This window comes from Chiloscyllium plagiosum, unplaced genomic scaffold (assembly GCF_037043375.1).
Source record: "Chiloscyllium plagiosum isolate Xiang-an unplaced genomic scaffold, Cpla_swu_hap1 HiC_scaffold_26, whole genome shotgun sequence".
Taxonomy (NCBI): Eukaryota; Metazoa; Chordata; class Chondrichthyes; order Orectolobiformes; family Hemiscylliidae; genus Chiloscyllium; species Chiloscyllium plagiosum.
Window position 1 is genome coordinate 17,206,313 of NW_028270164.1, and position 25,732 is coordinate 17,232,044.

General features: G+C 40.5%; 1 protein-coding gene across 1 annotated transcript in view; it reads right to left on the minus strand.

Moving 5' to 3' along the window:
• The window catches only part of ccnd3 (cyclin D3), a 307,734-nt gene that overhangs the window by 154,497 nt on the left and 127,505 nt on the right, over positions 1–25,732 (minus strand). Inside the window, exon 3 of the mRNA XM_087973524.1 lies at positions 10,237–10,297. Coding sequence (XP_087829650.1) covers positions 10,237–10,239 — 3 coding nt within the window. The 5' untranslated portion in view covers positions 10,240–10,297. The remainder of the gene's footprint in view (positions 1–10,236; positions 10,298–25,732) is intronic.

Below are 25,732 nucleotides of genomic sequence, written 5' to 3' on the forward strand. Positions count from 1 at the left end.
AAGCTTCCATACTTGAAACAGTGCAGTTTGAAGAAAAGTATTAAAAAAAGGTAAAAAGGGAGTAATTTTATGCTGCCTCTTTTGATCTAGATGCAATCATCTGCCATTCTACAAAGATCTGTTGCTAACAATCATTAAATTATAATTGATTTCACAATTCCTTTCTAAATAGCAATTAGACAAATTAGGTTTAAACAAAGATTAACACAAGCATCAAGTACTGGATCTTGCATTCCAATGCTGTCAGCAAAATAAAAGAACTGATCATTGACTGCAGGAAGAAAGGAAGAAGACACGCCGTTATCTACATCGACAGAGGAGAAAGTGAGGTCTGCAGATGCTGGAGATCAGAGCTGGAAATGTGTTGCTGGAAAAGCGCAGCAGGTCAGGCAGCATCCAGGGAACAGGAGAATCGACGTTTCGGGCATAATCCTGAAGAAGGGCTTATGCCCGAAACGTCGATTCTCCTGTTCCCTGGATGCTGCCTGACCTGCTGCGCTTTTCCAGCAACACATTTCCAGCTCTACATCGACAGAGCTGAGGTAGAGAGGGTCGAGAACTTCAAGTTCCCTAGAGTGAAGATAACCACAAATCTGTCCTGGACATCCCACATAGTTGCAACAGCCAAGAAGGCACAACAATGTCTCTTCTTCCTCAGTCAGTTTAGGAAATTAAGCATGCTCATAAGGACCCTCACCAACTTTTACAGATGCACCATAGAAAGCATTCTATCTGGAAGCATAACAGCTTTGTACAGCAACTAATCTGCCCAGGACTGTAAGACACTACAGAAAGTTGTGTAAAAAGCCCATACCATCACAGAAACCAACTTCCCATCCATGGGCTCCATTTACATGTCTTGTTGCCACGGAACGCCTGCCAACATCGTCAAAGACCTCTCCCACCTCGATGGTAGGCTCTTCCAACCTCTACCATCAGGTAGAAGATACAGAAGCCTGAACACATACAACGGCAGGTTCAGGAGATCTTTCTCCCTGCTGTTATTAGACTGCTGAATGGACCTCTCTAATTTCAAATCTAATGTTCACATTGCTTTTGGTCACCTCCTGTGCAGTTGTAACCTGTATGTCTCACGCTGTCTAACCATCCTATGATTTGAATGTCCTGCCCGCAAAACAAAACTTTTCACTGTACTTGGTATATTTGACAAATCAAATCAAATCAAAATTGAAAATATCTTACTTGTCATGAGTAATGGCAGGAGATCTTCAGTTAATATTAAAATAACTTAGTTGTTGATAAATGTTTGCACAAAAGGTCTTTTGTTTTTGTCTTCCAGCTATTAATGGGAATACATTTTAAAAACCCCATAGATTTGCCCTGTGACAGCCTGCTAGTAAAGATCCCTTTATTGGAGCATGAGAAGGTTGTCTTTCAGTCCACCTATAATCAAGTTAATTTGTTATATGTGACAGCAATTTAAGAACATTAAGCAAGTGACCATAACAGTGTAAGATGTAGAAGAAGGCCATTTGGCCCATCAAGACTGCTCTGCCATATGATGAAATCATGGCTGATCTGGTAATCTTCAACTTCACATTCCTGTCTTCCCCGCATATACCTTGATTCCTTTATTGATTAAAAATCAGTCCACCTCAAACCTGAATATAGATTAGATTACTTACAGTGTGGAAACAGGCCCTTCGGCCCAACAAGCCCACACCGAGCCTCTGAAGAGCAACCCACCCAGACCCATTCCCCTACATTTACCCCTTCACCTAACACTACGGGCAATTTAGCATGGCCAATTCACCTAACCTGCACAATTTTGGACTGTGGGAGGAAACCCACGCAGACACGGGGAGAATGTGCAAACTCCACTCAGACAGTTGCCTGAGGTGGGAATGGAACCCAGGTCTCTGGCGCTGTGAGGCAGCAGTGCTAACCACTCTGCCACCGTGCCGCCCCTAAACTTAACAACTAATCTTGACAGCCCTTTTATTAAAGAATTCTACAGAATCCTTACCCTCAGAGAGAACTAATTCCTCTTCATCTCTGACTTAACAGGGCAACCTTTACTCTAAGATTATGCCCGCTGATCCTAGACTTTCCTACAAGGGGAAATACCTTTCCAGATCTACCCTGCCAAGCCCAGAAGAATCTTGCATGTGTCAATAAAGTCACCTGTCATTCTTCTAAACTCCAAAGAGTACAGGCCCAGTGCAACTTGGTTGCTCAGTTCCATTGTTAGTTGTCATCCATTCACTGTGCAAGCCTGTTCACCATTTTATAAGCAATACTCATGCAAGAAGATCATAAAAACGCACAGTGTAAAAGTCACATTCTAACCGGATGGTTTTCTAAGGTTGGGATTGAACTGTGACTCATACAGTTGCACTCACATTTGACTCAGCAGCTTGTAGATTCAAGCGCCACACCAGAGATTTGAGTGCATAATCTAGCCAGTCACCCCATAGTAGTACTGGTTATCACTTGAGAGTTTACACCCAGCCTCTGTCAGGTGACCAAAAATAACACCATTCAAAGAAGAGAAGGGCAATTTTCCCAGTACCCTGGCCAATAGATGTATCTCAATCAACACCTCAAATAGAATCCCTGTTCATAACTGCTAGTGTCTGTGGGACCTATTACATCTCAAATGTAACTATTTGGCTCTAAAGAATTTTGGGACATTTTGAGGTCATGAAAATGGGGTATATAAATGTCAATTCTTTCTTTACTGCTTTATGGCAAAATGTGGTACCATTATCAATCAGTGTCCTGTTCTCAAGCAAATAGTTTTGAGAATAATAGTATTCCAGATGTGGATGTCTGTACAAGTCTGCTCAGTGTACTGGTGCTCTGTTTTAATAAATACAGTCCAGTTGTTGTGATAAACTCTTCATGGGGTAATTCCGGTTATAACCCATAGCATTTTAAAGCGAAAGGCTTGGAACATAATGGAGAACATCAAATACAATGATGTTTCAACCCTGTTGACAGTGGAAGGATTGAGTTGTGAGACAAAGACCCAAGGTCAGATTCCTGGTGAATGAGATAATACAACTCACTCTTCATTACAAGGAAATGTCTTTCATTAAGTGCTCATCCATAGAAATACATACAAAACTGCCAGTGAGGACTTTCATTGGAATGAGGTGAGTGACAAGGTAGTCAACGAGAGAATTCTCATCTTCCTTGGAAAGGCTGTTTCAAAAATACGCTAAACAGTACAGAAGGAGGCATGAAAATTGGAAAATTATTCAATGCAAAAAAGATTAAAGAAAACAATTTTGCCTTTTTAATATTTGGATCTATGATAGAGTTGTAAAGTTGCTTTCCTTCTTATTTAGTGATTTTTCATTCATTCATTTATAAATATTTTATCAATGAAAGGGTAAACAAGGAAGGCACACACACATAAAAGTGAACCATACATATACCTGAGTTCAGGGGAAGGGGAGTGAAGGCTACAGCCATGCCGACGTTTGGACCTTCCTTGAAGTTATTTACACAGGAAATATTACAAGGTGTCCCCCTAGTGGCTTAGATAAGAACTGGCTGCACTTGTCACTTGTGAATGTTTCGGAATAATTCATGAAAAAATTGGATATCCCTCTCCGCTGGAGGGAAAGTAGGTGCCGAGCCTAAGCGGGTGAGTGGTGGGGTACCGGGAAGGATTTCACCAGCAGAGTCAACATTAGGAGTGCAGTGCAATTGAGAATGGCGGCTCTCCTTTCAGAGGTGGTGTTGCCTCAGTATGGCAACTGTATCAACAGCAGGCATCAGGTGATGCAAGTGACTGGTACTGAGGCTGCCTGCTGTGGAAATGTACATACCTCTTTGCTGAGGCACCCTCGAAGGCAAGGTAGGTTTCCTTTCTGTGCCCGATGACCAGTGAGGTGGACAACTGTCACTGTGGGGTGGGCTCTCTCAGGACCTTTCTGTCTCAGGGTTGTGAGTCCTTGGAATTCCCTTCCTCAAAAGGCAGTGGATGCACAATCTTAAGACAGCGGGTAGACAGATTCTTTAATATGGAGGGGATCAAATATTATTGGACATATGTAGGAATATAGAGTCAAGGTTAAAATCAGCCGTGATTTATTGAATGGGGGAGGAGGGTCAAAGGCCAAGTAGCCTACTCTTGTTCTTGTTTGTGTGTCTGTCTGGATTAACTATTACACAAGTCACCTCCTCCCATGTCACACATGGAACCCACAGTTTATCTGTCAATTGCCCTACTTGTATCAGATTTGGAATAGTTTTGACTATGCTATGGTAATGGTGAATGCAGAATAACACTTAGTAAATCTTGGTGCTGGTCAACAAAAAAACTATCACTGGACGGCATGGCTGCTCAAAGTGCCAGGGACCACGGTTCAATTCCATCCTCAGATGAATGTCTGTGTGGAGTTTGCGTGTCCTCCCTGTGTCTGCGTGGGTTTTCCTCCGGGTGCTCTGGTTTCCTTCCACAATCCAAGGATGTGTAGGTCAGGTGGAATGGCCATGCTAAATTGTCCAAAAAATCTAGAGATGTGCAGGCTAGGTGGATTAGCCATGGGAAATGTAGGGTTACAGGGTTAGGAGAGGTCGTAGGTTTCGGTGAATGCTCTTCAGAGGGTCAGTGTAGACTCGATGACCTGAATATCTTGCTTCAACACTGTAGTGCAGTCTATAATTCTATGAATATACAATTTCTAAGTTTTTATCCCAGAGCAGACCTGATAGCTCATTCTGACATCGCTCCAAAAAATGCAAGTTCTGAGAAATCGGTTAAATGTAACAAGTGACTTTTTGTCCTCAAACCTTTTCTCAGAGTGAGAACCATATCAGCATGGTTGTACTCTAGGGTATGTTTACTGAAGAAACTGAAACTTCAATTAATTAGTTTCTTTCTGACTATTAGCATACTTTAATAAGACATCGCTTACATTTTACTGATCTTGGCCAAGAAAGTGCTGATTCATGTTGACTCAATAGGCATTGGTCACTCTCTGGTAACTTATTCAAACATCATATCTTCATGCATCAGCCCAAACATTAAAGGAGAGACTTTGACCTTGATGCCTTGGCACCAGCAAAAAATGGATCTTATTGATCTGTTTACCTTAATCTTCTCTGAATTATTACCTGAAAAGATTATATGATTCAGTGGCAAAAGCAGAATTGTAATAAATCCTAGAGTTGTAGAGTCATGCAAATTTATAGCATGAAAAGCTTTAGAATGCAACAAGTTCACAACAAGCTCCATTCTTGCTAAACTCATCATACTTTTATACAATTCAGTTAGGTCTTCCCTCAGCTACCTCTGTTCCAAAGAGAATGATCCCAGCTTCTCTCTAAACCTCCCCAATTGCAGATTAGGAACCAAATCACACTTACCCACAATGAGTCTTTAGTCACCTTAGCTACGACTAGGTGCATAGTCAACTATTTTCTTAAATGTTATGAGGATTTCCCACACCATCTTTTCAGGCAATGAATTACAGACCTCCGCCATCCTAAGGTTCAACACGTTTATTCTTGAATTCCCTGTAAAACCTACTACCTATTACTCTGGACAGTGTTACGAACCCTTCAACAAAGGGGTAATAGGGTTTTACACTCCATTCTATCTAAACCCATAATAATTTTATACATTTCAGTTTGATCTCCCCTCAGCTATTTCTGTTCTGAAGATAATGGCCCCAGCTTGTCCAATATTCCTCCTAACAACAGTTCAGCAGTGCAGGCAACCTGTTTGGAAATCACCTCATGAACCTCCTTAGTGCACTCCAAACGTTGCTGGAAAGTAGTAGCCAGAATGCATGCAGTACATCAGATGTGATCTAATTAGTGTTTTGTACAGTTTTTATATTTTATTGTTTTATATTTTATGTCTTGCCTTGTAAAGTCAAGAAACTCTTATGCATTCACATCCCCTTCATCACCTGCCCAGCCCATCAGGGATCCATGGGTATGGAATGAATGGTCTTGGTTTATTTCTGCAGTTCTTAGTATCCCATCATTTACTGTTTGTTTACCTGGCTTGTTAGGCTTCCCCAAGTACACTACCTTATTCACCTCCAAAATGACCCGTAGCTGCCACTGTTCAATTCACCTGATTGGTCCACTAATGCCTTCCTGCAGTCCACAGTGCTTTTCCTTAATTTAATTACACAGCTAATTTTTGTTATAGCTTCATAAAATTTGGTGACTTCAACCTCAAGATGGATGTTCTGCAAAGCTATAGTAACCCAATGACAATTGAAATACATGTACTAGTGGGAAATAATACATTCAACAACACTTCACTTTGCTATTTAGAAAATGTTGGGCATGTTTGTCTGATCAGACAGCAGTTGAAAGTGAAAGATTCACAAATATTTTAAGTGCAATTCTTCATCAGTTCTGATGGAGTACTCACCCCGATAAATTAACCCATCTGACATGCTGCGCTTGTTTAGAAATTTGCTTTCCTGTGTTTTCTGCTTGCTTTTTTTTTACCATTTGCTGCTATGAAATTTACACAATTTCCAAGTAATTTTCAGAGTCACAGTTCCAATTTGCAGCTTATAGATTGGTAATGGTTTGTAACAGCTACTTGTTAAAGGTGCAACTCTGCAGGCTTTGTAGCACTTTCGCATTATGAGTAATTCTGGAGGACAGAATTTGGCTCTGTTTGATGACTTATCATTGCCAGAAAATTTTCTTGCTTTCAAGTTCATCCAGCTATCTGTCATAAATAAAAATACTATCACTAGGTACTATTTACAGAGTCTCATGTTTAGAAGTTTACATATTGCATACCAATTTACATGATGAATTTATAAATAAGAAATTTGTCACCATAACTGTTTTACAAAATGTTACTAAGAAATAGAAGCGCTCAATTTTATTGAAATATAACCACCTCTGGGTCTTACGAGTTTATATGGCAGACAATATTTGTATTTCTTTTTGTCAAACTCCAAACATGGGAAATACTAACTAAAATATATCAAAATCTGTTGTTGCTGAGAGAGATCAACTTCTTCAATCCTTTATCTGTTTAATTGAACACCAGGTTTTACTCTGTATTCACTTTGTATCTTGAGTTAGTTTTTAATATATTTGATATCTTATTTATGAGCCATTGGAGTCCATTGGTAGTCACTGTTCCCACTTAGGAACTTAAGAGGTTCATACATTACCACAGAGACAAAATTGAGGCAGACAATCCTGTGTAGTATTGACAGAGTACATGCTGTTAGAGGTGCAGTCCTTCAGATGGGATGTTATATCAAGAGCCCCTCTACTCTTTCACGTCAATACAAAATATCTCACAGAGTTACCTATTCTTTAGTAGTGCTGAAGAGTGCAAACGAACATTTATCTCTCAAACAACATAAATAATATTTTTAAAATCCTCCAGTTATCATAATATTTGTCTGTGGGACCTTGCTGCGATTCACACATTGGCTGCGATTTTTTCTACATTCTAACTACACGTACATCACAAAAAAGGCTTTAAGACATTCTAAGGTATTTAAACCACTGTAAAAATAAAAGATTACCTTTCTTTTTCAGGCAGTGTTAGAAACAAAAAGGTATCCTTTATAAAAGTGGAAAAATTCCAGGATTAAAACCTGCATTATCTCAGGAAACAGTGTCACCGAACCATCAGTAGAAAACTGATTTATTGACTTTCCAAATATTTTTCACCATTAATTCACTCTGAAAGACAACTTGGCCTTTCACCTCAGTGACAAATTTCCCTTTGAAGCCTGGCTGCTGTGCAGGAATCCACTTGTCCCAGAGATGGATACAGCTCAGATTCTCAAAGCTGCAATTTTCTAAATGTGGTGAGTATCAACAGACTTTGACTGTACCTGACATTATCTCATATTTCTTTCCAATCCAAAAAGATGCCTCATTTGGCAGGTTTTGCCTTTATTACCCAGTGATCAGGGCTGAATTGTAGGGTTGTCACTGATGGGAATTTGATGAGGTAAATCTTTAGTGATTTAGAGTGATTGAAATTACATAGGAAGCAGCCATAAAATACCTAATCTTTTGGGTACCATGTTGCAGCAGTTTGTACTGAATGCATGTGTAGTATAACAAGAATGTCTAAAATTCAGAATAGATTAGAAATGGAAAACGTTTGCTGGAATTCCATACATCCTTCAGACTTTATTGAATTGAATTACATGGAGCTTCCAGTGCTGAATCAGGCCATTCAGCCCAACTAGTCTGTGCTGTTGGTCATACACCATATGTATTTCCTCCCATTCCATGTACAGAGGAACCTCGATTATCCAAACGAGATTGGTGGGCACTATTTCGTTCAGATAATTGATTATTTGGTTAATCGATTCAATGCCTCTCCTCTGGGGATCGGAGTTTTCTGAAATTTCCTTTTTCCTCGTTCTGCCTGCCTTGCTCCGTCTCTCTGTCTCAGGGTTTGTTTCTGAGCAAAGACACACTTGTGTGTAAGGGATCTGCAGCACTGCTGAAGTATCTCGCCCCTCCCCCCATCACTTCAATGGGATTGATACAGCAAGCACTTGCTAAGCCCGCTACCCATTCTGGAAGCCTGGCAGCAGCACACCACGCACGAGCCCCCAACCCCCTGTCTGACACCCCCAACCACATCCACCCTGGCCCCCCTCCAACCAAGCAACCCCATCCAACCCTGCCCCCATCTGACTCCCCCTAACCTCATCCAACTCCACCCCCGCCCACACGCAGTCACACACACAACATTTTACTGCAACATTTTGTCAAGTTCCACCTTTGCCCTGTAAGGACAATGTTGGAGAGATTATCTGGAGAAGGGGCGTTTAGGGTACACCCCTGTGTAGAACTCCAGGGAAAGTGTGGGGGGAGAGAGAGAGGGGGGGGGGGGGGGGCCGGTGGTGAGTCATTTGGAGACGGTGCCTAGGGTCCCATCAATGTCCGGGACTGTTCTCATCAGCATTTCAGTAAGCCGAGTTCGTTTTTAATCATTGTAAACAAGTTATTGATATCTTTAAGACTAACATCAGGGCAATGGAGTTTTGTTGTACTATAGCTGGTTAAATCAAGAGCCTTTTCTCATTGAGATTCAGCTGATGATGGCAAACTACCTAACCACAAATTGGTAGTAGTTGGCATTGCAACACATACAATAAGTTTAACTTCGATATATTTATGAGGTAGAATTCTCTTGAATTCTCCCTGTTATTGGACTCTGCATTTCGAACAATTGGTGAATATATTCATTGCTTAATATTTAGGTACTTGATTCAGACCATTGACTAAAGAATAAGGTAATAAACAAAATGTACAGGACAACATAATTTTACATAGGCTCCATATCTGTGTAAAGTGATTGATTAAGTACCTTAGTGAAATGACATCAAATGTAAACAAAGTAAACTGACTTATTAAATGAAGGCAATAATTAACCACAATGTAATTTTCAGTTGAATTCAATCTATTTCACACCATAATGTTGGCAAAGTACATCGCTCCCATTAACACAGTTATCTGACTGACTGGTGCCTGAAACTACCTGGTATTATGGTGCACCATTTATTCAGAGTTCAACCAGCAGATTCTACTTCTCCCTGGATCACTAAGAAATGAGATGTCTCTACTTCACTGACTGTTTTCAATCTGTAGAATAGAACTAATCCTATTGCAAGAACCAACAATGGATTCCACCAGTGTCCTGGCACATAAGCATTGACCAAGCATTTCACATGTTTACCATTTCCTATCTCCTTTACCTCTTGTTAATGTTCAGTCTTCAACGGCTCCAGAACATAAGATCATGAAAATCGAACAACAGCAGGTGATGACAGCAATTTACTGAAGCAAATAACATCACTCTCTTAAGGCTTCATTGGTTCCAAGCTCCAAATGTATCACTTTTTGAACAATGTTAAAAATCACACAACATCAGGGTATAGTCCAACTGGTTTATTTGGAAGCACTAGCTTTTGGAGCGCTGCTCCTTCATCAGGTTATTGTGGCACCTCCAAATCATTTCTGAACAATGTTCCTCTTTTTCCTCTAAAGCTTTATAATTTCTGGCACTATCCACTTCTTTCAGTCCTACTTTGGCAGCTTTGGTATAATCCTCCATTACTTTTGTTTTGTGATTTTCTCTCACTCTTCAAACTCTCTCAACGATATCCACTGATTCACAGTTCTAAGCAGGCTGGTCTTAGCTAACCCACGATAGTTAAAAGTTATAGTTGCATAGGTACGCTATAGTTAATACACTCTTAAACAGACATGCATATAGAGATATTTGTGTCAACTCACCATTTTGTTTTCACACCAGTCTGCTGGGGAAATGCCCTGTCTTCACTCTGTTCAAGATGCCCTAAATTGGATGAAAATGTTTTGTATGAATTTTTTGACATTTTAAATTATTTGTCATATTTCCTGTTAGAATGCTGCTTAGAAATTCCTCTATGAAACCTGACTATTTCAGGTTTGAATTATTTGTAAGTTAGCTCAATTCCAAGCTGATTATATACAAGGTGTTTTGAAGATGGTAAATCTGTTTATATTTAAACAGAAAACTGGAGAAACAAACATTCTTGGAATAAACTTTGTGAAATAAATTTCAGCATAATTTAAAGCCACTTTTTTCTGGAAAAATATGAAGCATTTTTGATTGAATGCAGAGCATCTGAGGCAGTAATTAAAGCATAATACCTGTAATGTCAAAGAGTTGGGGGGAGGGGTGCAATTTTCATGGTACTGCATTTGGTGGGGAGCCCTAGAGGAACTTAAGGGTTAGAAATGTGTGGGAATGAGAGAGAGAGAAGGGCAAACTGTGTTCGAATGTTTAGTCTTTCCACTTATTTGCCTTTTAGGTGATCCATTCAGGAGAAACTTTGCACAAAGTGCAATGATACAATATCAAAGCGTTTGGACAAAGTTAAGGTATAGATCATCAAAAATTAAATCAACTGCATTATATGGTGAGATTTTAGCTCGTCCAAAACCCATCTAATTACACAGTGACAGAACGGGTTTCTGTTCCGCATTTGGCCTTTGGGCTGGACAGAAGAAATCAGACAATTGACTTTTGTTGGGGTACAGTTACATAGGTTATTAATTTATTGAGTAACTGCAAATCCAGGGACGCCAAGTGATAACTTCCACTTTTGCTCATTTTGAAGTGATCAGTCTGCCACTTAGTCTGTAGTATAAAGGGGTTACACATCTGTAACGTAGACCATTCTTTGTGTCTCTCCTCAAGTGTATAAAGGGTTTGTATTGGGACCATGGGTAAAATATAAATAATATATTGAAACATATATTTTACATGGATATAATATAAAAATGCCACACCCCTATGGCCATTATTTTTAAGCCAACCTGGCCAGCCAGTATCAGGCAGAATTTGACTTGATACAATATTATAGATACTACAACTAAAATGGATCTTTGTCTCAGTTGATACCAATGCAGATGCAGATAGCAAAACAAAAAGTACACAATAATGATTACAAGAATGAAAACTCGTTCTAATTGTTCAATCATTTTCATGGACAACATGAATTAATGGATATATTTTATTGAGAGAGGGGAAAGGATCTTTATCTTGTGAGCAGAGTGATAATCATTTCAAAAACGAACTTATCAATCCGTTCCATTTATCAAATAAAGATGACGAAATGCGATAAAGGATGACAAGTGGAATTTGCAAGTTAATCTTTTCTTCCTCAGTGGCTTGGAAGATCATCAATGCTGGCTACACTGAGTTATTCTGTACACAAACCCCAATAGGGAGGGAACGTATTTTAATAATCCTAAAGTTCTGCTTTATTAAATATCTCTAATAACAATTAGATTTCTAATTTATAACTGAGAAATGCATGGAGTTTTAGCTGCTGATTACAGTCTAGTTGGTTTTCTTTCAAGCATCAAGGTCTTTAGAATTGAATTTTGTTTCCATATATTTTAAATTCATGGCCTGAGGTTAGAAATTTGGATAATCCACTGTTGAATCCAGGAAGTTCCCTCAACCTCAGCTAACAACATACAGTGGTGCATGACTGAAAAATTCCATTCATAAAACTAGCCAGAGGCAAATGGTATATCAACACTGTTGAGTGGAACGCAAAACAACATTTTGTAAGTGGTGTCAATGCCTTTATCCTTTTAATTCCCCATTGTCCTTTCCCCCTCTTTCCAGTTACCTTTCATTCCTTTTTCTTTCATCACTGTTCCTTGTACAAAAATTACACAATCTTCTTTTTATTAATTTATATCATTTGCTCAAGATTACAGTCAAGCCACAGTTCAGAACAAGTGTGCATTATTTTTTTAAAAATCCAACCCATCAAGAAACCTGTATACTTGAAACCTTGAGGAACTTTTTCCAGTGTACTGTTGGGGAATCTGCTGCTTATATAGTCATAGAGTCTTGGAGATGTATAGCACGGAAACAGACCCTTTGGTCCAAGTGGACCGAGCCAACCAGATATCCCAACCCAATCTAGTCCCATTTGCCAGCACTTGGCCCATATCCCTCTAAACCCTTCCTCTTCATATACCCATCCAGATGCCTTTTAAATGTTGTAATTGAACTCATCTCCACCACTTCCTTTGACAGCTCATTCTATACATGCATCATCCTCTATGTGAAAGAAAGTGTCCCTCAGGTCCTTATTAAATCTTTCCCCTCTCACCTTAAACCTATGCCCTCTAGTTTTGGATTCCCCTAACCAGGGAAAAAGACCTTGGCTATTCATCCTACCCATTCCACTCATGATTTTGCAAACCTCTATAAAGGTTACCCTCAAAAGTTCTGTTACATTCATGATTCTCACTGAAATAATTCCCTTGGATTAGGCATGAGATTGGAACAACTTCATCTTGATTTGTGTGAGCGAAGGTGAAGGTGTACAGATCAGGAAGCAGTTAAAGACAAACCAAGTCATCAACATTTCTGATAATGAGAATTCCTTAGTAGCTCATGGATTATTTATAGAAAAAATATCGAGAATGTTCCAATGGAATCGAGACTGCACCATTGGTTCAGAATACAGGCAAGTTTTAATCAACTAACATGAAAATGAGATGGTTGTAGCCACTATAACTGGAAGAATTTAATGCAAATACTGTACACAAGTCACTATACAGGATTTGTGGTCAACTTACAGCACGTGGACTACATTGGTTCAAGAAAGTAGCTCATCATCACCTTCCCAAGGTCAACTAGAGATGGGCAATAAATGTTGGCCAGCCAGTAACACCCATGCCCATGAATGAATAAAGAAAAAAGGTCTTGCTGCCAATCAGTAGGGAGACCATTGACTACCAAAAATATAATAAGCCTTTTAGCTCAACACAGTTTGCACCAGCTTCATAAAAGAAGGTCTGATGTGGAAATCCTTGCTAGCAAGCAAAATTCATCTCTTGCTTAAATAGTATTTTTCTCCTTGAAGAACATCCTTACATATCAACCTTGGTCCACTGGTGTTACACTTTCCTCTGACTTAGAAGGTCATGGATTCAGGTTCATCTTACAGATTTAAGCATGTAACACAGAGTGGCATTTTGATGTTGCATTAAAGAAATGCTGGACTATTTGAGATTTTGCCCTTTGGATGAGGTATTGCACTGTTTGAGGTTGAAAGGAATAGAAGGATATTTTCATTAATATTAGTCTAAGTTAATGGCACCAAGTGGGGAAGGATGTTACCACAAAGTCTTCAGCAGAAGAGAGGTTCACTATAAATATAATATGTTTATTACCAAGTACTTAATAGCTAGTTACATTACATCTGAGTTAAATGAAAGTCTCTTGTGAGACATCAGGCTAGACCTAAGAGTTCATATATACATTACTGCACAGCGACGTGGAACATAGCACTATAATGAGTGAAAACAGACTGGTTACTAACACTGGTTAGTCTAGTATCCTGATAGGTGGAGCTTATTTTGTGATATCAGTTAGAAACTAATTGTCTTGTACAAAAATAGCAAATGGAGGTCATTGTCAATTTTCTTTCACTCTTAAAGAAGTAGCCACGTCCACAAGAGCAGGGAGAAATTAAGAATGACTCCTTGAAACTTCACATTTTTCATTTCTATGAAGCTTTAGAGTACTTAGTGAGTGAGATTACAGAGAGTCAGAGATGTGGAAATAGAAAGGTAAATATGAGCTTCAAGGTCCTTATAGGTTATTCCTTCTCTTACTTGATTGCATCTTATGCAGCGCATCAGGAAATTAGCATGAATCTTCATAAACTTCATAAACTTCAACTGAGAGAGGTTTGGGTCCAAGGAGCATTGCAGTCAACAGAAGTCCAGGTACATCTGGATGCCTGTGAAGGAGCACATGGGATTTTCCTTTCCGAGGCCAAATTGGTTTAGTCTGCATTCACTGGAGTTTAGAAAAATGAGGGGTAATCACATAGCCATACTAAATTGCTCATAGAGTCCAAGGATGTGTGGGCTAGGTGGATTAGCCATGGAAAATGCAGGGTTACAGGGATAGGATGGGTCTTAGTGGGATGCTGTTCAGGTGGTTAGTGTGGACTTGATGGGCTGCATGGCCTGCTTCCACACAAGATGAATTCCTCTATTCTATAAAACAGGGTAAATGCTGGAAGGAAGATGCAGATGACCAAGGATTTTGAACCAGAGTCACAATCTAAGGATATGTTGTGGGGCATTTAGAACTGAGATGAGGAGAAATTTCATCACTTGGAGAGTGATAAACCTATGGAATTCCCTGCCACAGAATGCAGCTGAGACCAAAATTTGGAAGTTTTCAAGAAAGGGTTAGAGCTCTTAGGGCTATAAAAAAATCAAAGGTTTTGTGTGGGAAACAGGGTCAAACCAGTGAGTTGGATGATCAACCATAATCATATTTAATGGCAGAGCAAGCTCAGGGTGCCGAATGGCTTATTCCTGCTTCTGTCTTCTATGTTTTTTTGTCAATGACGATGAAGAATTGAACTCTAATACTCTAACCAACAAAAAAACTCCCCCATAAACCATCTTTGAAATTATACTTCTAAGTTTGACTAGAAACAAAATAACACCAGTTTCATAGAGTGATATGGATTATGCTAACTCATAATGATAATGCTCATAATTTGAGGAGATGCGTTGAATGTGGGGATGTTAAGAGAGTGGTGGATAAAAAATTGGGAGTAAAATATGCACCGGTAAATCACATTTGATAATGGGTTTCACCAGCTCTTTGTTAAACCTCTAGATTATCAAGGTGATATAAAATATGGACTGTTGGTACTTTTATTCTATTGGCTGATTTAATACCTGGGACCTCCATGGATGGGAACAACATTCAAAAGGCACAAAAACATTGACTTAAAATGGCCACAGAGTTCACTTGGCTTACATAAGTTAGCAAAGTTTACATCAAAGACCAACTGAGCTGAAATTAATATTTCTTCAAATACAGTGAAATTAGCCAGTCAGATACAATGGGATGTGTGCAAAGGTCCGCAGCTATATTTTGATTTACACCACTATGAGAATCTTAATATGCTGGAGATGATGCAGGTAATTATCAAACCTAACACTTAGCTGATGCGCAATATACAGCTGACTTTTATTCCAAGGATATCTTTAGTAAAGCAGGAGGAGATGGAATTAAGGATGTAGTGCTGAACACAGGCTGAAAAGGTTGCCTCTTTTTTAACGTGTAACCTCCTTCTTAAATGTCAATTACATTAATTGGAAAAACGCATCAGAGAACTCAAAACTTAAAATGATAATTGCAATATTTCCTCCTCTGATCTTCTAAGAATCTGACTAACCAACAACCATGGGTTAAACTGCATGACTCAAGGGAACCCAAAGAACTTGAAACCATCCATTATTTTAACTCCTTTTTTACTGAACATTATCTTCAGTTAACTCTGTATCTGTTATATGTGAGGGCCCTAATGACTGCACAAAGGCATTATAAATATTTATAAACCATTATAAATATTTATAAATAAAACCATTTATAATAAATAAATATTTATTACTTTATCTCAGGGTTAGCCGGTAATAAACCTATTCTTTGTTTAACTCAACAAAATCTTGTGAATGTAAAAGTGGTTAACACTTGCTTAATTAGATAGAGTTATCATAGTATGCTAAAAAGACAGTAAACATTTGCTGTGACCAACTGAGAAGGTTGAAAGAAAGGGAGATGGTTCACCCCTTCTCATATTTTGGGCACAAGATAAAATCAATAATTGAAGCCATCTATTAGGCAGTGGCTTAGCCATCTCAATGTCAATATTAACTTCTGTCAAGCAGCTTCAATTGGACATCAGTCTGCACTCTCTATGGAGATTACCACCTGGCTGACTTGTGCTCAAAGATGCAAGCCTTTTGGTGAAAGACACCTAAGAATGAATGATATTTATCTTTAGAAATGTAATATTGTCTTTCTTATGATTAACGTGGCCACATCAACACATCACATAGCTCAAAACTCTAAATCTTGCTAATGGTGCTGAACAATGTAAATACAGTTGCTGAGTGACTGCTACGAGATTTTATGACTGATGGTGAAGTTTAAGTTTTTCCTAAATAGTGCTGGATGAATGGTTCATGCTTGGTTTATCCAGAATAAATATTTCTTCAGAGAAGAAAAACACATACCTACGTCATTAATGAGGATGAGGGGGGGGGGGCATTAATACAGGTGTGGGTGAAGTTTTACAATATTTGATGATGATAGCATTTAAACTAGGTGAAGCAAGTCTCACCCATTCGCTGAAGGGGGATCTAGCCGAGAATGTATTATCCATCCCTGATTAGTTGAGGAGGTACTGAGCTGACTTCTTGAACCACTGCAATCCATTTTGTGAAAGTGCCATTAGAGAGGGAGTTCCTGGACTATGACCCAGCAACATTGAAGGAACAGCAACATACTTCCAAGTGAGGATGGTGCGCTACTTGGAGAGGAATTTGCAGGTGATGATGTTCCCATGTATCTGCTGCCTTATCCTTCTAGATGGAAGTGGTAGTAAGTTTAGAAGTTGCTGTCTAAGGAAACTTGGTGAATTTCTGCAGTTGATGGAGCACATTGTTTCTACAGTGGTGCAGGGAGTGAATATGTCATTCGTGGAGAGATTGAATATTTGTGGATGTGGTGCCTGTCAAGTCGGTTGTTTTGTCCTGGATGATGTCAAATTTCTGGAGTGTTGTTGGAGCTGCACTCATCCAGTATTATTCCATCACACTGCTGATTTGTGCTTTGTGGATGGCAGACAGGCTTTGGGAAATCAGGATTCCCAACCTCAGATCGGTTCTTGACATCACAGGTATTTGTACGGCTAATCCAGTTCAGTTTCTGGTCGGTGATAACCCCTAGAATATTGAAATGGGAGATTTGGCAATGGTGATGTCACTGATGTTAAGTGTCCAGTGGCTAGCCTTCCTCAGGATCAGGGATGCCAAGGGTGGAAATCCCAGCCCTGAAAAGCCAATGAGTAACTAGGTTTATCAACTATGCTTAAACATAATCCTGAAGGTTTCATCAAATAATTGCCTCTCCCGCCATGCTCTAAACATTAATCCACTTGTGACATCCAACATTTTTACTGGAAAACAGACAAATAGCCCTTTTCTCCAATCTTTCAATATTTTTAAACATGTAAAGAAAAATGTTCAAAGAAAATGATGAAAACAAGACCTTTTTAAAAATAACGTCTGCACAGTGATTGTAACAAAATCAGTTAGATGCATCTCATAGAATATGAATTCCCTGTTTGGGGCTGTTAGTACATAACCTGGCTTCCATTCTGGCACCTTTGTATCAACTTTTAAGAAAGGGTCAGTCATGGAAATGGCTATAAAGCCAAGTCAAAGCCTTCCAGGAAGTGAAGAAACAGCTATCATCCTCTAAGGTGCTGGCACACTACGTTCCCAAGTGAGATCTGGTATTGACATGCGATGCCGCGCCATATAACATTGGGATGGTATTAGGTTATAGGTTGCCCAGTGGAGAGGAATACCCAATAGCGTGTGTATCTAGGACATTGGCTAATGCAGAGTGTAATCATGCCCAGATAGAGAAGAAGGTTTGGCGGTCATATTTGGAGTCAGGAAGTTCCACCAATACTTTTACAGACATAAGTTTGTAATAATAATGGACCACAAACTCCTGCTAGATCTACTTAAAGAGGGACATGGCAGTGCCACCCATCGCTTTAGGCTAGATTCAGCAGTGGACTCTAATATTAAGTGCACTTAATACTAGGAACACTGTCTGGAGGGCTAAGTATCAAGCGCAGATTCATTGAGCTGCCTCACACTGGAAAATACACCACTAGTGGTACTGCCAATGGAAGAGTCATAATGGTTTTAAATTTTCTTCCGGTCACAGCTGATAATATCAGACTTCTGACACAGAAAGATCAAGTCCTGGCAAAACTGAAGCAGCTGGTGATGGAGGGGAAACCAAATGGCCGTCACAATGAGAATTGAAGCCTTTTTGTATCTGGAGAGACCAGATCACAGTAGAGGAGGGCATATTATTATGTGGAGCAAGAATGATTGTCCTGAGCAAAGATTGCCATCAGAAACTGGCTGAACACTACCAGGGTCATCCAAGGGTTTCTAAAATGAAGATATTGGCAAGAAGTTATGTCTGGTGGCCAGGATTGGATGCAGTGCCCATAGTGCCAACAGGACAAAAATTACTGCTAGAAGCTCCCTCACATTCATGGGAATGGCCGTAAGCCCTGGACTCAGTTACACATCAACTATACAGGTCCTTGCATCGCCTCAATGTTCTTAGTCAATGTGGACACTCAAAATGGCTGCAAGCTGGTTCATCAAGTAAGGAGGAGGGCAAATGGAGTGTAAACCTTTATTGTAAGGGAGAGTAAGTGAAAAACTAAGGACGTTTTGGCGCTATGACTCTAACTGTACATGGAATTGCTGAGGCCATACACATAATATTCTGTGCAGTTCTGGTCTCTTTCCTTAAGAAGGAACATCACTGCATTAGAAGCAATTCAAAGAAGGTTCGCTAGTTTGATTCCTGGGATTGAAGAACTTATGTTATGAGAAACATTTGAGCAGGTTGGACCTACACTTAATGGTGTTTAGACAAATAAATGGTGGCCTTCTTGAAATATTGAATTTCATAGGATTCTAATAGGGCTCAATGGGATGCATACTGAATGATTGCTTCCCTTCAGGAGGAATCTAGAACTGCAGCTAAAAAATAAGGGAGCTCTAATTTGGGACAAGGAGGATTTATTTTACTCTGAGGGTCATTAGTTTTTGGAATTCTCTTTGATAGGAAACGTGGTAATGAGACAGATTTTGAGCAACAGGGAAGTCAAGGGTCACAGGGGCAGAGAGAGAAGTGTCAGAGAAAGTCACACTCAGACCATCCATGACTTTACTGACTGTTATAACTTGTTAGAGGGGCAGAATGGCCTATTTCTGCTCCTATTTCTTATGTTGTATTCTCATCTCTACGTTTCAATAGTTGCGTCAAGCGAAATAAAGAACTCACATCTTTTGAGATTCCCCAGTACCTCCACCCACTGAATTACTGTTGAAATCTAGTCACTGTGTAATTCTCCTTTTTTGCCTTTCTCATTTTTAATCCCATGAACTTGACTACTGACAAAAGATGGTGAATGGGAAGGAGCAGGTGCCATTAGCACCACACAGGGAGTGGGAGGAATCAAACTGTGGCTGGCAAACCCCTGACTTGTGCCAATGCCAAGTGCTTTTCACACAGTGCAGTCCAGCACATGTTTAGAAATCAGAGGGCTGGGCTTTCACTGGTCTCCCACCGTAACCAGAGGAGCTTGTGCAGAATTTCAGCCAGATCATTTTCTGGCACTTGCAGGTCTCAGTTAACCCACCTCTGGCTGAAGGCTGAAAATATAACATTTCAATTTCAATATCACAAGCGCCACAAAGTGTATCTGCTTCATACTACAAACATAAGTAAAATGGTGAATGCTCCCTCCCAGCCTTAGAGTTTTAACAAAACTGGAATCTAATTAAATATAGGTTTCCACCTCTATTACAATTATATGATAAAAGTTTCAAATATGCAATGAGCTCACTCTGAGTAGAATGCCGCTGAGTTACAAAAATGTCTAGCTTCTATGAGTGAGAATATGTCTTCTTGAAAAAGGTCAATGGACAGAGGTAGAGACAGTAACAGCATTTAGTCATGTGTGAACACAGCTTGGCTCTTGATTCTGCAGTTTCTGCAGTTTCTGATGTGTTTAGGAATCGTATGATTTTGATCATTGTATGGAGGTGCCATGGTGGAAACACCAACACTTCCAAGTTCACCTTCAAGCTCTGCATCACCACATCATCATGGCTTGGAAATTTATTGATGGTTTCTTCATCATCAGTGGGTCAAAATCCACGGGCTGCAGCGTCCAAGAAGGTAGCTCACCACCACCTTCTCAAAATCAATAAGGTATAGGCGATGAATTCTTGCTTTACAGTCCTGTCTACACCCCATGAATGTATAAACAAAAAAAAACAAAGCTGTAGCTGCACTTAATCCTGGCCATTGGCGCAGCTAATAACCCCCAAATGACTGGACAGCAGAATCACCCACCACACTGAAGCTCTAAAGGACAAATTGGTGATGAAATTGCCATTCAAAATTTCAGCTGTGTGTGCTACCTGCTTTACATCACAAATTTTGAAATTCAGCAAAACAATTGTGCATTAGCAAAATGGTGACAAAAAGTCTTATGTTCTTAGAGAAAAACACAAATTCTGTTTTACATCAAAAAAATTAACTCGGAAAAAAATTGAAATCGATACGTTGAAACAGGAAATTGTTACAGCATCTTAAGGCAATGTGATAGTTGATCATCTTGACTTTACCTATTTATATATATGTTCTGATGCCAGTAGAAAATGGAAATAGTGAGAAGTGTTGAGTTCCACTTCCTTCAAATGAATGCAAGTCAAAATAGCAGGAATAATGCAGCAAAACCGCTTTTCTGAAAGCTTTGAATTTGAATGATCATTTTCATGAGAATTATTCAGTTGCATACAATCCAGTTTTGTTAACCTGACCTCAAAGCAAGTTCAGTTACAAATAGCTAACATTTATACAGAATACTGTTTGCAATGTGCACAGATAGACACTATCGATAAGGTTTTTGAAAATTATTAGTTGAAGATTGTTTTGGATGTTCTCAAGGGAGGTTTTGAGTTATGAAGAGATACTTCAGAAGTTTGGGCATTGCCCACTGACACTGAAGGGATTGAGTGGCAGCCTGAGAAACATTCCCAAGATAACGAAGAGTCATAATTTGGAATAAGCAGACATAATATTAAGATAAGCACATGATGAAGTAAAGGGGAGTTAGATAAAAAGAAAGGAACTCTTCACATGGAGGTTTAAGTGTGCCAAACTGTGTTGCAAACTCTTGTTGAAGTGGAACCCATTAGAAGGGAATTAGATGCCAAAAGGTGAGACACTACAAGGGGTAATGAGGACAGTGACATTAGACTATAATGTTCAGAAAGGAAAAAAAAGGTAGGAAGTTGATGTTCAAACGCCTTGGGCAGAATCTTCTAGTGGTGTGAATGATGTGGGCTTTGACGAGAAGTGTGGCATAATCATGCAAGAAGTCCGTCAAGGTCTATCTCAATGTGAGGAACAACATCCCTGCATCTTTTAATTATGTTCTGGGTATCAAAGTGAGTTTCTCACCAGGCAGTGAGAAGTTGCCTATTGAAGGAGATTACTGTTTGTGAATTACCTCACTAACTGCATGTCTCACTTTATTAATATGCAGCTTCCTGTCTCATCATCTTCTGTGAGCAAACGAGATACTGAGAATTGTCACCGCTGACTTCAGCTCACTGCGAACTATGGAGAGCCCCCATGTTACATTGAAATGTAGAAAGATAGAAGATAGGAGCAGGATTAGGCCATTCGATCCCTCGAGCCCTGCTCCCCCATTCAATATGATCATGGCTGAACATAGAGCTCAATACTCTAAAGAAGCCTCCCCCCACAGCCCATGATCTCTTTAGCCACAAGAGCTACATCCACCTCCTTCTTGAAAACACATTGTTTAGGCCTCAGCCACTTTCTGTGGTAATGAATTCCACAGGCTCACCAGGCTCTAGGTGAAGAAATGTCTCCTCATCTCAGTTCAAAAAGGTCTACCCTTTATAATTAAACAATGATCCCTGGTTCTGGATTGCCCCACCACTGGGAATCCTTCCTGCATGTAATCTGTCTAGTCTTGTTAGAATTTTACAGGTTTCTATGAAATATCCCCCTCAATCTTTGAAATTGCAGTGAATATAATCCTAACCAAGTCACTGTCTCTTTAACCATCAGTCCTGCCATCCCAGCAATCAATGTAGTAAACCTTTGCTGCACTCCCTCTGTATCCTTCCTCAGGTACAGAGACCAAAACTGCTTGCAATATTCCAGGTGTGGCCTCACCAATGCCCTGTATAAATGCAGCAAAACATCCTTGTTCCTGTACTCAAATCCTCTCTCTGTGAAAGCTAACATACAGTTAGCCTTCTTTACTATCTGCTGCACCTGCGCACTTACTTTCAGTAATGGTGCAGAAGAACACCCATGTCTCATTGAACATTCCCCTCTCGCAATTTACTGCCATTCAAATCAGAATCTACCTTCCTATTTTTGCTACCAAAGTGAATAACCTTACATTTATCCACATTATACTGTATCTGTCATGCATTTGCCCCATTTATTCAGACTGCCCAACTCACACTGCAATATCTCTGCATCCTCCTCACAGCTCATCTTTCCACTCAGCTTTGTGTCACCTGCAAATTTTGAGGTATTACAATTAGTTCCTTCATTTAAATTAACGTATATTGTAAATAGCTGGGGTCCTGGTACCAATTCCTGAAGTACCCCACTAGTCACTACCTACCATTCACAGAAACACTAATTTATTCCATCTCTTTGTATCCTGTCTGCTAGCCAATTTTCCATTCATCTCAATATATTACTCCCAATCCCACAAGTTTTGATTTGACACATTAATCACTTATATGGGACTTGATCGAAAGCCTTCTGAAAGTCCAAATCCACAGGCTCCGCCAATCAACTCTACTAGTTACAGCCTTGAAGAATTCCACCAGGTTTGTCAAGTGTGATCTCTCTTTTGTAAATCAATGCTGACTGTATCTGATTCTACCACTGTTTTCCAAGTGCTCTACTATATTTCCTTGATAATAGAGTCTAGCATCTTCCTCACTATTGATGTCAGTCTCATGCAGCAGCACCTCAGGCATGGTCCATGGGCATCAGCCACACACACACCATTCATCCATGGACATTGGAATCAGTTGAGCCAACAGATTCTCATGGCATTTGTCTGATCCACTTGCAGGACTGTTAGGAAGTACGGACCTGCATTGCACTGGCAACTAGCATTGAAAAGCTGCTGCAAAGACACTTTATGATCAGGGCAGAGATGGGACCAGGCTGCATTTCAGCCCTAATGTCCGAAATGTCAATTTTCCTGCTCCTCAGATGCTGCCTGACATGCTGTGCTTTTCCAATACCACTCCAATCTTGACCCCAGGCTGCATTTCAGGCTTGTTCACTTGTTCTTTGAGGAGTTGCTCACTTGGTGCCCACCTGGATGTTTGCAGTATCCATGTTTTTGCCGTACCTTGGGTGATAGTGCATTGGTGCAGCCAGAGCCTAAAGGCTGACAGTACTGAAGTAGTGAGATGGTCTTCGACACAGACACACAGACAGGCTGCATGTCAGTCCAGATCTGTCTCGGATGGGGGACACCTTGCTATGCAGCACACCAAGGATTTAATTTAATGTGTACTAGCTGCCTGCATGGCAAACACACACCACGTTTATTCAATCAGATGGACATGTTGGAAACTGGGTGGGGATTGGTCCTCAATATAGTCAAGGATGTAATCTACTGTCAGTCAAGGAGTCCTAGTACCATCTGTCATGGGCGCAATTTGCACACAGTCCACGAGCTTGGCCACAGTCAGTCGTTCACTCGATCCAGTCACATTCAGGGGTAGATCTTTGTCTACAGTCTGGTGAGTGGGTAACAAACAGTTCCATAGGTCAATCCCAAGCAGTTAGGGGTATGGTGTACTGTCAGGCAGGGAGCTGAAGAAACAGTGGCCAGGGGTCTGGCCAGTCATGTTTAGAGACTGCTTTTCAAAGTCAGTAAAGGTCTGGGGTAAGTACATTCCTGGAGATTCATAGGTCAATCACTGAGGGAGGTGCAAGGAGCACCATAGATGCAGCTGGGGGATCTTTCCAAAAAGGGTGTGGGAATCAAGCCAGGGTGGGGAACAAGAGGCATGTGTTACATTGGACACAAGGATGCTGACAGGAGGCAGTTAAAGTCAAGGGGGAGGGGTTCTATATAGAAACTGGGCTGGCAGGGTATTGCAATGTTAAGGCAGACATGGAGACTCTGGGGGAGGCTGTCTGGTAGGTGAAGCACGGTGATGATGGTGCCCACTGCAAGCTGTGAACCCCTCCCCCCATTATGTTTCAGGAAAAGGGTGCCCCATCATCCTGGTATGTGGTGCTGTGGGCAATTGGAACAGGAGACGTCCAGGATGCGAAAGAACTGCAGGAACGGGACCAGTCATCCAAGGAGGAGGATGAGGACTTTGGGAAGGAGGAAGCTGTCCTTGTCCGTGACAGAGCTCAGCTGCATTGGGTGTAACAAGGCAGACAGGAGCTGACTGACAGCTAGTTACAGTCACTGGGAGCTGAGGGTGCAGCCAGCAATCATGGACTGTCAAGCAGTTTGTTGATTATTGTTATGGAATTGGGTTTTTATTGTGGCTGACACTGCAACCTCTGTTTGTTTTGTTTGTGTTCACTTTAACTGGCTGCAAATAAAAGCTCATCTTTGGATTTGTTTGATTAATTGATTGTGATGTTCCCCTACTGGATAACAACAAGATACAGGACTACAGAGGGCAATGGAGACAGAACAGCGATGATTTAGAGAGTGTGTGTTTAGAGAGGATGTAGCAAACAGAACAGACAAACTGTGGGGTCTGGTGGTTAAATGGCAACTATGGTGAGGAAGTAGGAAGTAGGAGAAAGTGAGGATTGCAGATGCTGGAGGTCAAAGTCCAAACATGTGGTGCTGGAAAAGCACAGTCGATCAGGCAGCATCTGAGGAGCAGGACAGTCGACGTTTCGAGCATAAGCTCTTTATCAGAAATGTGGAATTTGCTCGAAACATTAACTCTCCTGCTCCTTGGAGGCTGCCTGACTGGCTATGCGTTTCCAGCACCACACTGCTTGACTCTGATCTCCAGCATTTGCAGTCCTCACTTTCCCTCACATTCCTGATGAAGAGCTTATGCTCGAAACATCAACTCTCCTGCTCTTCGGTTGCTGCCTGATCAGGTGTGCTTTTCCAGCACCACACTTTCTGTAAAGAAGTGTCAGCCATGTGGCTCTGTGGACAGGGTGACTTTTGTGGCTGTTGTGCCATTACCTTGCCAGTGAAATGCAACAGCAGATTGCCAATGTTTGTATCAGTGCTCAGTGGATCTTCAAAGATGGCACAGGTGCCTGAATTGCTGGCCTTTTAGTGGCTATCCAGTAAGGGGCAAGTTGTTCTGGCGACAGTGAATGTTGGAATGGAGCTAGAATCGAGTATGGGGGATGCCATTGGGGTAGGATAGGTAGTTAATGAGGCGAGCTTATGAAGATGCGGTGAGAGATCACACTAGGCTTCAGCAAGAGAAACTCTCTCAACCAGAGGAGCGTAAGATGCAGACCCTTGTTAGTGCATTGTAGCATTCTACGATG